This window comes from Choloepus didactylus, chromosome 4, assembly GCF_015220235.1.
Source record: "Choloepus didactylus isolate mChoDid1 chromosome 4, mChoDid1.pri, whole genome shotgun sequence".
NCBI lineage: Eukaryota > Metazoa > Chordata > Mammalia > Pilosa > Megalonychidae > Choloepus > Choloepus didactylus.
Genome location: NC_051310.1, coordinates 61,612,689 through 61,629,069, shown reverse-complemented (window position 1 = coordinate 61,629,069; position 16,381 = coordinate 61,612,689). Strand labels below are relative to the sequence as shown.

Below are 16,381 nucleotides of genomic sequence, written 5' to 3'. Positions count from 1 at the left end.
GCGAGTTTTAGGAGAGAATTGAGATGAGGAAGTACAACTACTACTTTCTTTGGCTAATACTTTCCAATGGGCAGTGCTTATTTTGGCTTACAATTGTATTTACAAATGTTTGTTACAATCCTATGTGACTAGTTACGCGTTGAATTTTTAATACAGGAATCTCTGCACCTACTGTACTTAAAAACAACAAAAACAAAAAAAAAACAGGGATAAAATACATACTATAGTTCACTGAGGGCACTAATCTAAAATGTACCACTCACTGGTGTTTTTTACACGTGTATATGCCCGTGTAACCATTGTCCAGACCAAGATACAGAATTTAAAGAGCACCCCAGTTTCCTCTGTACCTTTCCAATCCCCTCCGGAAGGAAACCAATCTTCTGACTCACGTAAACGTCCATCAGTTTTACTACACATTTTTTCAAAGGAAGCATATGAAAACTCTAAAGGGTGTTTAATTGGAAACTGTTTAAGTGACTTATCAATTTAAATATAAATTTCAATTTAAGTATAAATTCCAACCGCTTGGCGCCAAAATTATGACACAGACTTTTGTGCAACCCCTCCCACTTCCTACGCCCGCCCTCTCTTCTGCTCTTTTTCCTTCCCCAGTAATCCTGGGGCACTTGGGGCGGAGAATTGGAGGGGGCGGGGAGTTACGAGAAGCCTCTTTTGTGTCATGCGCACTAGGGAGAGGAGGGCTTCCCTCGTTTCCTACCAAACAACTCACAAGGACCAGGGCTCCGTCATGCGCGTTGAGCTTTCTCTAGGCATGAGCGTGTCTCACGGCGCGGTCAGGCGCATGAGCAAAGCGGCCCGCGAAGCCGGAAGTATCCAGTTGCTGCAGTGTGGTGGGGCTGCATCTCTTGCTGTGGGGTGGGCGCGTGACTGACATGGCGCCCTCCGGGAGTCTCGTGGTTCCTTTGGCAGTCCTGGTATTGTTACTTTGTGAGGCTCCCTGGATCCACGGGCGGCGGAGCGACGTGCGCATCATCACGGACGCGAACTGGAAAGAGTTGCTGGAAGGAGAGTGGATGATAGAATTGTGAGTGCGGGGCAGTTATCCCGGAGCTCCTCATTCTGTCCGGCCGGCAGGGTTCCGAGGTCCGAACCTGGACTTCCGACTTCTCTCCCTTACCCTTTAGGCGGGCTCCGGGTTACCCCGGACTACGCCTTGTAGCCATGGAGCAGGCGCTCCCAGACGCCTTCGATTCTTCAAACGCATCTTAACTCTTCCCCATCATCACCCCCCTTGTCTCTGGCACGGGAATATTAAGTTTCTTTTGAAGTGTGCACCGTAGTTTCGTCCTTAGGGCTGTGGTGCGAGTAAGAGATTATGTTCCTCTTCGAATTCCCTCTAACGTTTCTTCATAGCCATGGGGATGGGGATGGGGATAGGGGTCTTATTACCTCCCATTAAAGTTATTTTAGAACGATCCATCACAAGCAGACCTTACAAAAGACGAAATTAAGCAGACTACACGCCTTCTTTTCGTCTCATTATCTTTAAGTGGTAGTCAATTTATAGTGCTCGAATTTGGGGTTCTTTAATTTTTTATTTTTGCAAATTAGGTACATTACTTTTTATTATAAATGCCTCGGAAATTTAAGTTCGTTTATTTTAAAATCTTCCTTTCCTATTTTAATTTTTGTCCTATTGCTTTTTCTTGCTCTCACACTACGTCTCCTTTTTCCTTTGGGTGTGTGTTTTTGTAAAGTAGGGAATGTTGTGACTCCTGAACCTCTCTGTAAGTGGTGTTGCATTAAAAGGTAAAATTCATGTGTTACATAGTGTGATTATACACTCTTTAAGAGATCCAGCTCATCTATTGTTGAATAAAATCATGTCTGTGGTGATTCCATTATAATGTACATTCTACGGCATTGAAAATAAACTTTCCTTTAAATGCTAAATTGGTGGTGGTGATAATATTAGTGATACAGTAGTGTTGGAGATATTAGTAAAAGCACCCTAACTTTGTTAACTGTGTGTCAGTTCTAAGCACTCTGCATATGTTATATTTAATCCTCTACAACTTCTGTAAAATCTATATTATTTCCCCCATTTTACAGATGAGAAACAGATGCCTAAAGACATTAATTAACCTGTATAGATATTGCTTTACTGTCTTCCTTTAGGTCCTCAGAGCCTAAAATAGAGTAGATGTGATAATTGTCAGACATTCCTTGTCTGTAACAGATTCAGGTAAAGGTTTCCTGATATGGATGCAACTAAAGCTGCCAGTTAGGGAGGCAGGTATAGGTGGACATCTCCAAGGGAGAACCCAGAAAGCAGAATCAGTAACTCTTTCGTAAAAACCAAAAGAGGCTTTGAGGAGGGTAAGAGAGAGGAAAAACGTTTATTTTGTGCATATAATTTGCAATTCAGTGAAATGAATTTTCAGGCACCATTGAAGCTGCAGGGGGCAGGAAAAATAACCAGTGACAGCAATTGTTTTTCAGTCATTCTCATGAGTAACTTGTTTTAGATTGTTTATAAAATATTCAGTTTCATAAACAATATGTTAACCAATAGTGATTCTGAATTTATATGCAAAATGCAATCAAGTGTTTTGCTCTTAATTTTTTTTTTTGTTTTTTTTTTTTTGTTTGTTTGTTTGTTTTAAATCTTCATTTTATTGAGATATATTCACATACCACGCAGTCATACAAAACAAATCGTACTTTCGATTGTTTACAGTACCATTACATAGTGGTACATTCATCACCCAAATCAATCCCTGACACCTTCATTAGCACACACACAAAAATAACAAGAATAATAATTAGAGTGAAAAAGAGCAATTGAAGTAAAAAAGAACACTGGGTACCTTTGTCTGTTTGTTTCCTTCCCCTATTTTTCTACTCATCCATCCATAAACTAGACAAAGGGGAGTGTGGTCCTTATGGCTTTCCCAATCCCATTGTCACCCCTCATAAGCTACATTTTTATACAACTGTCTTCGAGATTCATGGGTTCTGGGTTGTAGTTTGATAGTTTCGGGTATCCACCACCAGCTACCCCAATTCTTTAGAACCTAAAAAGGGTTGTCTAAAGTGTGCGTAAGAGTGCCCCCCAGAGTGACCTCTCGGCTCCTTTTGGAATCTCTCTGCCACTCAAGCTTATTTCATTTCCTTTCACATCCCACTTTTGGTCAAGAAGATGTTCTCCGTCCCACGATGCCGGGTCTACATTCCTCCCCGGGAGTCATATTCCACGTTGCCAGGGAGATTCACTCCCCTGGGTGTCTGATCCCACGTAGGGGGGAGGGCAGTGATTTCACCTTTCAAGTTGGCTTAGCTAGAGAGACAGGGCCACATCTGAGCAACAAAGAGGCATTCGGGAGGAGGCTCTTAGGCACAACCATAGGGAGGCCTAGCCTCTCCTTTGCAGCAACCGTCTTCCCAAGGGTAAAACCTGTGGTAGAGGGCTCAAGCCATCAAACCACCAGTCCCCTATGTCTGTGGTCATGTTTTGCTCTTAATTTTAAGGATTTTTAATACTCATTTGGCCAAACTAAATATAGCAGGAAAAAGTGAAGTATTGAGGAGAATATTGATTATGTTCCAAATTCAAATTAGAACCTCTATCCGAAATTATAGTATTTGGTAGTGCTTTTTCTTTTTTTTTTTTTTTTTCTTTTTTGTCTTATCCTAAATGTTCTGAAGTTAAGGAGGTACACCTAAGAAACATAAGGAACTTGAAAAAGGGCTCTAGTAGTCGTAATGATAGTCTGCTCTTAATAACAAGTGAATTATCAACAGCAAATCCTTCTTTGACCAGAAGTTTTGTTAAGAGATATTTTCATTGTGATACAATTTATTCTGGAATTTGCCTTTTATATATGGTACTGGTTTGTCTTGGTCTACAATGCCTATTAATCTTAGGAGTTTTATTTTCATAATACAAGTCAAGAAAGTCTAATGAGGTACAAAACTGTCCTCTTGTGTTTAACAGGCATAGAATTTATTCTTGGTTCTGTAAAAGAATTGAGGTAAATCATAAGATAATGTACAATGAAGTGGAAAAATACAAATCCTAGGGAAAAATCAGTACCTGAGAGGATAGTGAATACCATAGGAGTAATTAAAATGCTAATATATTTGGCCAAAGAATTTGTAAACAAGTGGTCTTGGAAAAAGGCTGTCCAACAAGCTGTCCAAAAGAGTTTTATTGGCCTGCCTAGTGTTTGTGTTTGTGTGTGTGTGGATTAAGTTTGAGGTAATATTTTTACATAAAAATTTAGATTTCCAACTTCCTTTAAATATGAGTAGCCTGCACCACCTAGAGCGATTCCCTGCGGCATCCATGCTGTGTAGTCCTTGCCTTGAGATGGGGCATGTACTTCATTATTCACACCAACTCTTGTCACTTCCTATTTTTCTTAAACCAGCACCTTGCATTTGTAATTCCTTCACTATAAGATTATTAAAACTGGTGAACTCTAATTTTGGATTTGAGCTTTCTGGTGGCCACATTTTAATAGAGATATCCAAAGGCTTTTAAAGAACTATTTTACATGTCTTAAGAACTGTCTTAAGAACTGATTCTCAGAATTATTTTTATGTGACTAGCATCATTAATTCATAGTTCCTGTTTTCTAGAGTGTTAGACCCACACTTAAAGCTTTTTTATCTGCATAAAATTAACCACTTTGCTTTCTTCAGTGTTTTTAGTAGAAAATATTTTTCACGAATTAGAAATTAAAATTTTTTTATCCCAGGAGGGACGATTATATTAGAGTGCTTAACTTTGTAATGTAAAACTAAAACAACATTTTGTTAGGTTTTTAGGTGAAAGTCATTAGAAGTCTATCTCTTCACCAGTGGTCTGTCTAAATTTTTCAAAGCTTGCTATGTATTGGTCTTTATATATATATTTAAAATACCCATATGTTGTTAGATATCTTTTCATTCTTAATTCCTTCTTTCTTTTTAAACTGTATTTCTTAGTTATGCTCCATGGTGTCCTGCTTGCCAGAATCTTCAACCAGAATGGGAAAGTTTTGCAGAGTGGGGAGAAGATCTTGAGATTAATGTTGCAAAAGTAGATGTCACAGAGCAGCCAGGTACTATAAATCTGTGGTTAATTTTGTTTCTTTGCCAAACTGGGTTGATAGGTTTTTCCTATTTTCCATATCACGTGGTCTTAATTCTACCTTTTGTGAGGTATTGAGCATGTAATGGCCTGCAGCAGTTAAGCTGACTTGCCTACCTCCCTGGTGCGGGCCTAGTGTGCAGTCACTGCAAAAAGCAGACTCCTTGGTTGTGTGTGCAACTCATTCCTTGTATGTGCTGTTTTAAGGAACCTTTGGAGACATCTTAGCCTTCCCCTTTCTTGCTGAAATAACTGCCACTGATCTTTTTTTGTTTATATCCCAGGCCCCAGAAGTAGCATGTAGGATGCTTTTGAGAAGTTTGAAAACATTGTGGTCCCGGTGTATGTTGGCGAAGCCATTATTTGTATTCACACCAAGCTTCAGAATAAGTGTGTAGTTGAGGTTCTTTGTGTCAAGGTCCAATTCCCTGACAAGAGAAGATCCAAATCTCTGAAATTGGATTGTCCGCAAATTTAATGCCTATGGTTCAAGGACATGGGCTCTTAATTATAAAAGCTCTCAAGGTTGTGGGGTCAAGTACATTCCTGATGTGGCCCCTTGGACACGTGGCAGGCCTTGTTGGTAAGGATGGTCCTTCCTCTGAGCCAGCCTCATCTCACTTGTTCTTAGTGATTACAGTAAACTTGGGTTCCTGGCTCTCTTCCCATCCCAAGTGGTAATAATAGTGAATATTTATGAGCTTTTCCCTGTTGTGGGCACTGTTCGAAGTGTTTTGCATTTATTATTTAATTTTCACACAACCTTGTGAGGTAGGTAACATCTCCATTTTATAGGTAAGAAAACTGAGGCACAAAGAGGTTAATCCTCAGTTTTATAAGTGCTTGGCACATGTTAATAATAAATGCTAGTGCTATTGTTACCCTTTTATGAAAGATTCATAATAACATTTTCCATTTTTAGCAAAATCTTAAAATCTGCTTTTGTTTCTTGAATGTCAAATGCAATTTCATTTGATTTTAGACCTTTCTAAAATGATATTGTTATACTATCCTGTTCCATTAATGACCACTACCTGTCTTATGTCACACAGTGGTATAATCGACAAGTGTTTATTTATATTTACGAATGCCTTCAATAACATACCTTTTTATTGATATGATGTATGGTGGTCTTTTTATAGAGTTGCTCTAAGTACGTAATTGAGATTTTTTCATTGTTGATTACAAAGCTCAGCTATTATTTTAGTATCATTTCGTATTCTTTCCCTGTTAGTATTTAAATAATTCAGAATCACCTTTAAAGTAGCCAGTGATTGACCCATTGAAAACCTGTATTGTGTTCTTGTATTTATTTCTAAAGCCCTTCTTTATGTCTGTAGGACTGAGTGGACGATTTATCATAACTGCTCTTCCTACTATTTATCAGTAAGTATTTGAAGACTTCATAGTTATGGAGAAGGGTGCATGATAGTATAATATTCAGAATAGTAGGCCTCACATTTAAAAAAGCTGTGAGGTGATTTTATTGTGTTCAGCAAGTATATTGGAGGGCTTATTTTGCTCTCAGTGTTGTCCTAGGTGCCTTAAGATACATGAATTGTGTGTGAAACATAGTCCCTGTTCTTAAGGATTTGTAATTGTTTTGGAAGGTGAGGTTGACATGAAATGGTCTGATACTATTCAGCACAATAAATGATGATGAGCCAAGAGTAATGGTGCAGATTTAAGTACCATAGGAAGTTAGGTAAGGGAGAAATCACTATGGGCTGGCGTGGTTCCTAGAGAATTAAGAGTTTAAACACAACCTTGGAGGGAGTACAGGACAAGAGTGCATTCCCTTCTGAGGACAATCTCATAAACAGTGATTTTAGGAACATGATGTGGTCAAAAAGTAGCTAAGAAAGGGCTGTGGCTCAACCTTGGGGAGAGTAGTAGTGATATATGTAGTTGGATTTTGAGTTACAGTGAACAAGATTATAGAGTCTTCATTATCAGGTCTTTTAGTTTGACTTTATCTTTAAACAAGGGGTGGGAAATTTCAAACTTGTGTACCTGTCCTGTGCTTAATGTCATCTAGCTGATGGATTAAATATCTAAATATACTTCTGACCTCGTTTACAGTTATGAAACACTATGTTGACAATGTTTTATGTGTCTCTTACCTGTATCTTGCTTTTCCTTGTCTTTTTTTTCCTTATGTTTGAATTTGTTTGCTGTACCTTTTTTATTCACCCTGCTCCCTTTGTATCTGTTTCTGTTCTCTGTCTCCATGAGTGCTTCTCTCCCTCCTTTTTCACTGTCCTTTACCCCACATGCCTTTAATTGGCTGTATGCCCTCTCCCCTAATTTCTGTCTGTTGAAATCATACCCAGCCTTCAAAGAACAATTCATATGCCTCCTCTACAAGACTTTTTTTGGGAGGGTAGGGTAAGGGGTGGTACTTGTGGTCTTTAGCTCTGGATGGGTAAAGGATCCCCTATACCTACTGTAAGTAGTAGGGTGCTATTGAAAATATTTGCACTTAAGTGTTAAAAACACAAGTGTTAATTAAGTAGGATTAGACTGGTAGTTTTATTTAGGGTAGTTTGGAAAAAGGTAAGGGAGCAGGGAGAGTGATTGTGACCCTTTGATGGAACTGCATACTTGGAATGGGAAGCAGGAGGTGATGTAAGAGAGAATTTGAAGCAGACTGTAAAATAGAATGACAAAATGGGAGGACGGAGGCACTGTACCAGATGACTCCAGTGATTTTGAAGCATGATGACTTAGGTGATGTGATAACAACTGAAAGTACCAGAAAAATGCCTTTAACTTTTAATTTATAGCTTAACAATAGCTAATATTCAATATGTGCCAGGTACTATTTTAACAGCTTTTTAATATAGTAATTCCTTTAATATGTGTATTACACATAAAAGTTACTTTTCTGAGATTTATCTTGTTTGAACTGTCTCATAGTATCCTTATTTTTAAGAACAACAATAACAAAGTCTTAAGGCTTATGCTTGTTTTAAAAGTATAGATTCATTTAATTAAATTTGGGGCTAAAATGTCATGAACAGATAGTTAGTGTAATTACCTGTGCCTTGCTAATGATTTTACATTTTAGAGTGACAATAAAATGATGTGAATAAATAGCAAAATAAAATTTATTACGTACTAAATGTTGGTTAATTTTTAATTTTGATCTTCTTTAGTTGTAAAGATGGTGAATTTAGGCGCTATCAGGGCCTAAGAACTAAGAAGGACTTCATAAACTTTATAAGTGAAAAAGAGTGGAAGAGTATTGAACCTGTTTCATCCTGGCTTGGTCCAGGTTCTGTTCTGTAAGTATGAAGGAATTTTCTCTTATCCAATTCAGAATTAATTGGAATGGGTAATTATGTTTCAAGCAAATAAGCATTCACGCTAAATTATTTCCTGGGCTCTTAAGGTACATTCAGATTTATTATGTGTTGGTATGTATAAGACCAGAACATATACTTTCATCCTGTTAAGCTAGAAAGAGGCATTCTATAGACTTAAGTTGAATCCCTTTTCAGGAATAATTTTGCTTTGTAGATATAGCTGTATGTATCAAAAAAAGAAGTAATCCCCCTAAGAGTGTGAGCAGTGTATGGGTAGAGCTATGACTTAAGCTTAATAATTTGAATGAGAAGCTTCAAATGTTTATCCACTGGTGTTCCCTTTAGACTTCAGTTTTCCTTGCAATGTGAATGAATTGTTTGTTTGATTATACCTGATAATGTATGTGAATAGTATGAATAATTAGTGACCCTAATAGTATGACAAACCACTGAAGCTTTATAGATACCTATGGAGCAGTAAGGATTGAGATTGCACGCATGTTTCCTCCCTTGCCATTGGGATGCAAGGCTGCATGGATCATCTGAGAGATAGGGGAATAGCAGGTTTTGCTGAGGTCACTATGGACCCATCCTGCTGTGGCTAAGCTGTCTCTTCCTTCTCCCTCACAGTTATCCTTAAGAGGATGGGGAGGTGGGACACTGATTGTATAAGATTAAAAATACCCTGGTTTCTGAGGAGTAACATCAGCGCTATGCAGTGTTTTGAAATAGAACTTTGTTATTAGTATGTTTCTTTTATATGCCCCTTTCTGTCTTCCCTGGTTTCTGAGGAGTAAGATCAGCCCTATGCAGTGTTTTGAAATAGAACTTTGTTATTAACATGTTTCTTTTATATGCCCCTTTCTGTCTTCCTGAGAAAACCTCTGAATTGAAATGTCCTTTAGCTGACAGAACTCCCCTACCTAACCACCATGCCCAACTCAAATAAGGAACCTAGTATTCCTGATAATAGTTTAATCAGTGAAGGCTACAGTGAAGCTACAGAGTGCTTTATGTTCCAATTCCTTGTTCCTTTTCCCTTTTTGTTTTTTTTAAACAACAGAAGCAACATGGAAATCAATATGACTAAAGTTTTTGCTGTTGAACTGAAAAAGTAACTGGTTTTTGTTCTGTGAAATCTCATCTCTCTCATAAATGAATCTTAACCATTTTCCAGTAGAAAGTAGGTGTTTATAAGTCTCTCTTGCATCCTCAGAGCAGCGGTCCGTACCTTTTTTGTCAAACTGAATAGGGGGCACTCACGGTGTCAGCTCAGCAGGTTCCCCATCCCAGTGATTGGCATTTATATTAGGACATTCTATAATAGCTTCAGTTTATGTGTGAGGAGCCCCCACACACACCCTTCTTATTTTTGGAGCATGCCTTTTTATAATTGGCCGTTTAAAGTTCTTGGATTTAATTGTGTAAAAATAATAATCTTGTACTTACATGATGACTTAGCATTTATTTCCTATGTATATTGTGTAGCATTAAAATGCATCAAACTAATGCTATTGTACATTGTTTATTTTTATACCAAATTTTTTGTATGTGCAGTCTTTGTAGCTTGTTGCTTGTGCAGTGTAATCCTGCAGTTACACTTAAAGAGTCCAGCGGTTTCAGGAAAGACCTATTCCTATAAAAAAATCTCAGTTCCTCCCATATAGGAGATACTGAATTCAGAATAAGCTGTAAAGGAGTAGAGGAAGATATCCAAGCATATTTGATAGGAGCTTGAAGGAATAAAGAAAACACCTGACTCATAGTCAGAAAGGAGCTATTTAGTAAGTGCACAAATTGATACATTAATGACTATAGAAAGGCTTCTTACAGAGCTCCTAAGATGTAGTGCCTAGGTCTTTACTAGGGCCTCACTCTTTTTGGAGGAAGTGTTATATTGACGTGAACTTTGCCACAAATTTCTGTAGATTTATTCTGCCCCTTCCCTATGAAGAAATGTAACTCTCCTTCTTTTATTTAATAGTCATTCAAATCAATATTGTTCATCAGGTCCCTTTCAAACTAGTTATTCATTCATCCCCAATTCCTTGAATTGTATATGGTATTTTTGAGGACAATTTTTGTTGCTAAAATCCTTTATGAATTATAGCCCTAAAAAATAAACATAGTGCACCTGTTGTGATCCGACTAGTTCTTTTATGTTTTGGGATGATATTGATTGGGATTTTAAAGCCTATACCTGGGAGATTGTTAGTTGCCTTTTTTAGCTGCCTTGTGAGGTTGGTTAATAATTTTGGTTCTTAGTTAATCAAAACTCTGAGGTTATTTTAATGTACTATTATGGTTTGTCTTTCCTTCTCCCTCTCATTATGTTTTCTTGGAATGAATGAATGTAAGACTTTTTATTTCTTTTGAATTAATCTTGGAACAATAGGCCAGATCTAATAAATACCCTTAGGAGATTGGTATCATTCTTTCCTTTTAGAAATACAAAGGAACCTTTACTTGGGGAAGATAATACAGCTGGAGAATGGCAGGTTTAGAACAAGATGTTAGAAATCTGGGCTAGTCTTTCCTTCCCTATTATCATCTGTCATGGCCCAAGACAGCTTTTGTAGCTCAAGGACTGAAGAAAGCACTGGACGTGTTCTGAGATGTAGCTTTTATTATGGGGCTTACCTACAGGGTGGGGAAGTTGAGTCATGTTGCCCTGAAATCAGGAGCTGCTTTGAATGCGGCGAGTTCAGAGCACAACATGGAGATAGTCCGCACTTTGGGGGAGCTGAATAAGCTGGTTATAAGGGCTTGACATTCGAATGGGTATAAGAGCATAAGGCAGGGAGCGGGGGTCTTGCAACATAGGAGGGATTGATTGTATAATCAGCAGGGAGGAGGGGAGGATTACAGATTTATCTTGTAGTTGCCAGTATCTCAGGGAGGAGGTAGTTTCAGGTATAGATTACATTTAGCAACTGATATTACAAGGAGAATAGGTCGAACCTTAACTGTCCTAGGTCAAGCAAATTGCTGTGTGCAGTCGTCAAGACACTTGGGGGTCCGGGGCTTCCTCAAAACCTCAGGAAGGGGGGGGATCTACTTCTAGCTTTTTTCCTTTCTGCTCTCTGCTAACCTCCATGACAATTTCCTGCTCCGTTACTAGAAAGTTCACTTTTATCCCTTCCAGCTCCCTCCAGTCTTGTAGCCATTCAGAAGACTGTAGTGGTGGGTTCTAGATTATTTCCTGAAGTGAAGTTGAAGATGTTTAAAAAAAAAAAAAAGACCAAGGTCAGAAACTGGCAATATTAGTCTTTGGTGGTAGAAGACAGAATTTTGGAAATGTTTTGTATCTTGAACTGGATGGTTGTTACACAGGTGTATACATATGTAAATACTCATCATTAAGACGTGCATAGTTGTTACACAGGTGTATACAGATATAAATATTCATCGTTAAGATTTACAAGATACATTATACTTCAGTTTACTTTTTTTTTTAATGGCCTCTACTTAAAACACCAGGTTGGTTTCTCCTGAGTTATTTTCTTCCTCAGGCTCTCTTCCCTGTTAATTCTTTGGAGGATTTTAAGGATGTTGTTTGCTTACAGTAAGTGTAACTTAACCAACTGGTTTTGTAGAGCCTGTGATCTGTTATTCAGAATATTTTGGAATTTCATATGGCATCTCATTTGGTTGACCTCAGAAGGCAGAAGGGGATATTTTATTTTCACTTTTTAAAAACAAAGAATATCCAAATGCTAACCCCACCTTAACTAAAAACAACTGAAGGTATCTTTTGAATAAATTCTTAAAAAAAAAAAATTCTTTTATTACACATTTGGCGAAATGATCAGATAGACAATGAATGGTTAATATCAAAGCAGTAGGAGAAAAAAAAAAACAATTATCAAGTATTTTACTTATGAGGAATCACATAATGACAAAATTTCAGAAACGTTACTTTTCATTAGCAAGCATTCTTATTTCAGTCATGAAGTCAGTGATATATTGCTAGTCTTAACACCAGCTATAGAATCTGTTGTGTTGGGGAAATTATGGAGGAAAAAATAGATATATGTACACACATGCGTATACATATATATATATATATATATATATATATATATATATATATTCTACTTCAGAGCTGTGTATTTCATTAGTTTTTCAATCATCTCTCTTTTTTTTAGGATGAGTAGTATGTCAGCACTCTTTCAGCTGTCTATGTGGATCAGGGTATGGGCTAAAATTTTATTTCTATTTTAAACATTTTTGAAGCTATTGTTTTTTATAAAAGACCACGTTTTTATTTTATTTTGTCTTTTGATTTTAGACTTGCCATAACTATTTTATTGAAGACCTTGGATTACCAGTTTGGGGATCATATACAGTTTTTGCTTTAGCAACTCTGCTTTCAGGATTATTGTTAGGACTTGTAAGTACTTCATTTTTAGAGTACTAGGAAAAAATTACTTTTAAAAATTTGATAATTTGATACAGTCGCACTGACTATATCATATATATACACACTCAGATTTCTTACAATGCTTATTTTTGCAGTGTATGATATTTGTGGCAGATTGCCTTTGCCCTTCAAAAAGGCGCAGACCACAACCATACCCTTCAAGTAAGTATATTTTTAAATGTTTCATTTTTATTCACTATAGTCTTGTTCATTTCTCTAAACATAATCATATATTTTACAGGTCGCCCTTCTAGCTTAGGTTCCTAAATATGGAATTGTGGTCTCTGACTCAGTCGTGGATTATGGAACACTGTTATTTTCTTGACATTTATAAAAGTATGGAGGATTTTAAAACTGCATATAGCTAGTAGATATTAATAGCATTGATCTGATATCAGTTTATTTGAAATTTTCATATTATTCATGAATCTGATTGAACATTTAAGTCAGAATTTTAAGAAATAGTCAAAATGACTCTTTAAAGTCATTCATTAGTACTGTGACCACATTTGAAGATTATTATTTATAAACCTGCCAATTTGTAAGGTTTTCTTGGTAGGATATTGGGAAATGCTATTCCTGTGGCCTATTTAGGATTTATTGACACTACTTTATTACAAAATGAGTTTATGTAATTAGAAGCATTAGCTGCTGTCTGTCTTAATATCAATTACCTATGAATTTTTAATCTTAAAAGTCATACCATTATGAAAGCCCTCATATTTGCAATTTTTAAAGAATTTTCCCTTATCTTTCTCTCATTTCATTTCTCTAAAGTAGAGTGCATAGGCGATTCTGTTCTTATTTTGAGGTTGAGGAAACTGAGGCTCAGAAAGATGAAGTATTTCTCCAGGGTCACTCAGAAATGACAGAGCTGAGAGTAGAATCAAATCAGACTCTTCCATTATGGTACCTATTTTGGCTTTATTGGATTTATGGAGGTAAAAACTTGAAATAAAATCAGTGGAGAAGTGTTGGTAATGGCTCAGAAAAATTTCATTTGGAGTGTACCTTGTACATTGAATGACTGATTGTCTATTCTTTTTCTAAATAATTGCATTGGTACTAACATTGACATATAAAGGAGAAATTATTCTATCCATCAAAGGCCACGGACCTATGGGAAAAAAATAGTTTACTTAAAGACAAGTTTGTAGCTAAGTTTAAGGCTGTCAAAGTGAAATAAATATTCTAAATCCATGCACACACACACACACACATACACAAAAGTAGATGATTGTCTGCAAATTCTGCGAGGTGGGTAGAGTCAGTGCTTGCCCATTTTCTGACCTAGCTCCTGAGCCTATCACAGTGCTTGGCACAGGGGATAAACAAATAAACATGCTTATTAAAATGTGACAAAGTAATCAGTCAAAACTGGATTGTAGTATTGAAGTGATCACTTTGAAGTATTTGGTTAAATCAGTGAACATTATTATCTTTAAAAGATGCCCATTGATTTGCCTGTTACAATTTTCCTTCACAGTGAATTGGGTAACCGCTTGATTGAGTGATTCCCCCATATTCCCCCTCCCACCATCGCATTTTTTCATTTTTGCTTCCTGCCTGTTAGAACTCAATGCATTAACCAACACAATGCATTAATTGTGATGAAATGTAAACTTTGATTAATGCAAAAGGTAAATATAAAAAAATACCTATACAGTTAAGTTTGGTTTTCTTGACTACCTATTCTCTGTCTTCACCCTCACATAAGTCCTGTAGCTGCCAGAAAATTTGGAGAGTGATCACAGTGTAACTTGCCTTGGATCCATAAATACGCCAGTTTACACCATAAATACATCCTGGGAGATGTAGACTGTCACCAGATTCTTTTCTCATCTCTGTCAAAGTGATCTGCCCAAGGTTTACTTTGGGAGTCTGCATAGATCATTTTCTCTGAGGATTTAGGTGTTGGTTCTCACTCTTGAGAGTGCATCAGAATTGCCTGGAGGGCTTGTTAAAACAGATGGCTGGTTCCTACAGTGAGTTTCTGATTAAAAAGTTCTGTGGTGAGGGCTGAGATATTCATTTCTAATTCCATGTGAAACTGATGCTGCTGGTCTAAGGACCACACTTTGGGAACCACTGTCTTAAAGAACGTGTTTCCCAGTAGAAAATCTACAACCCCCCAAAGAAAGTGTTTCCCAGTAGAAAATCTACAACCCCTTAGCCTCTGAAAGAAGTTGTCTTTTGGTTTTGACCGTGCAATCTTTTTGAAAGAATACTGACTCTGAGGGGTTTACATCAATGGGATACATAACTGGTGTTTTCAAAAGGAGTTGTGTTCTTGAATGAGGAGGGTAGGAACAATTAATAGGCATAATTTATAAAACTTTCTAAGAGAAGGACCTAAGGAAATGGTCAGAGAAGATACTGTACCTCTTATAGCAAGTTACAAGGAAATTCATTTCTTGGAAATGATTTTTTTTAAGTGACTTAGCTAATTAATGTCAAGCTACTCAAGTATTTCTCTTCTCTCCTGGGATTCACAGTAAAGTCAGAAACCTGTATCTTTAAATACCTGTGAATTTGGAGAGATTGAAAGGCATAAAATAATGGGTTTTCTGAATGCCATCCCAAATTACTCACTAAGAAAGCAGTGTGGTCTTTGACTAGAGAAATCTGATTGGGGATTCCAGCTCTTCTAATTAAGAGCAGTAGACAGAAGTTTCCTAACTTCGATGAACCTGTTACCTCCATTATGAAATGGAAATAATTATACCTGCCCTCATTGGATGACTATGAGGCTTATAAGATAGATAGGCAATGCTCACATTATTCTAGTGACACGTACTAAGCACTCAGTAAGTATTACTCAGATTATTATGTAATTTATTTTCCTTTAGTGACAACTGATAGATATTCATATTTTAATGCAATATTGCCGCTTCTGTAGGAGGCCACATTTCAGTTGTTTTCCATTGTGTGTGTTTGGCTAATCTTGAGTTCCTAGGGAAAGAAACCCAACTCAGTGTAGCTTTGAGCAAGATAGGAATGTATTGGTTTATGTGGCAAAAAGGTTTGAGGGCAGAATTGACTGGACCTTGACTCCAGTGATGTCCAGAATCGATGTTTCTGAATTGCTCAGTTCTCCATGCCTTTGCTTGGCTTCATTCGCAGCCTGGTTCTTTCTAGTCAGTGCTTTAAGATGATTGTAGAAAGCCATAGCGCACAGTCCCAGAATAAGAAGGCAATCCACTTTCTCCCTACCCCACCTATTTTTTGGAGTAATTCTGGTTGACTCTGCTTGAGTAAAGGACTCAGTTTTTAGATCAGTCACTATAAACTAGGTTTTCTCAGCCTCCCCACTATTGGACTGGATAATTGTTTTTTGTTTTTTATTTTTTATTTTTGAGGGACTGTCTTATACATTGTAAGATGTTCAGCAGCATCACACTACATGCCAGTAGCACCCCTCATCCCACTTAGTTGTGACAGCCGAACATGTCTCCAGACATTGCCAAGTGTTCCCTGGAGGGGGGCAAAAACATCCCTGGCAGAGAACATCCACTGCTTTATACTGTAGCATTCACCAGAACTGCATGG

At 37.3% G+C, this 16,381-nt stretch overlaps 1 protein-coding gene and 1 non-coding gene across 2 annotated transcripts in view; both read left to right on the top strand.

The window, feature by feature from the left end:
- The first annotated feature begins 721 nt into the window (after nucleotides 1-721).
- Nucleotides 722-16,381, top strand: part of TMX1 (thioredoxin related transmembrane protein 1) — a 28,219-nt gene continuing 12,559 nt past the window's right edge. The window contains exons 1-7 of the mRNA XM_037832724.1: nucleotides 722-1,048; nucleotides 4,957-5,072; nucleotides 6,442-6,487; nucleotides 8,260-8,388; nucleotides 12,558-12,603; nucleotides 12,701-12,802; nucleotides 12,928-12,994. Of these exons, the coding sequence (XP_037688652.1) occupies nucleotides 897-1,048; nucleotides 4,957-5,072; nucleotides 6,442-6,487; nucleotides 8,260-8,388; nucleotides 12,558-12,603; nucleotides 12,701-12,802; nucleotides 12,928-12,994 (658 nt within the window). The 5' untranslated portion in view covers nucleotides 722-896. The remainder of the gene's footprint in view (nucleotides 1,049-4,956; nucleotides 5,073-6,441; nucleotides 6,488-8,259; nucleotides 8,389-12,557; nucleotides 12,604-12,700; nucleotides 12,803-12,927; nucleotides 12,995-16,381) is intronic.
- On the top strand, nucleotides 5,192-5,326 carry LOC119533662. The gene has a single exon (XR_005216783.1). It is a non-coding gene; the product is annotated as a small nucleolar RNA SNORA70 (small nucleolar RNA).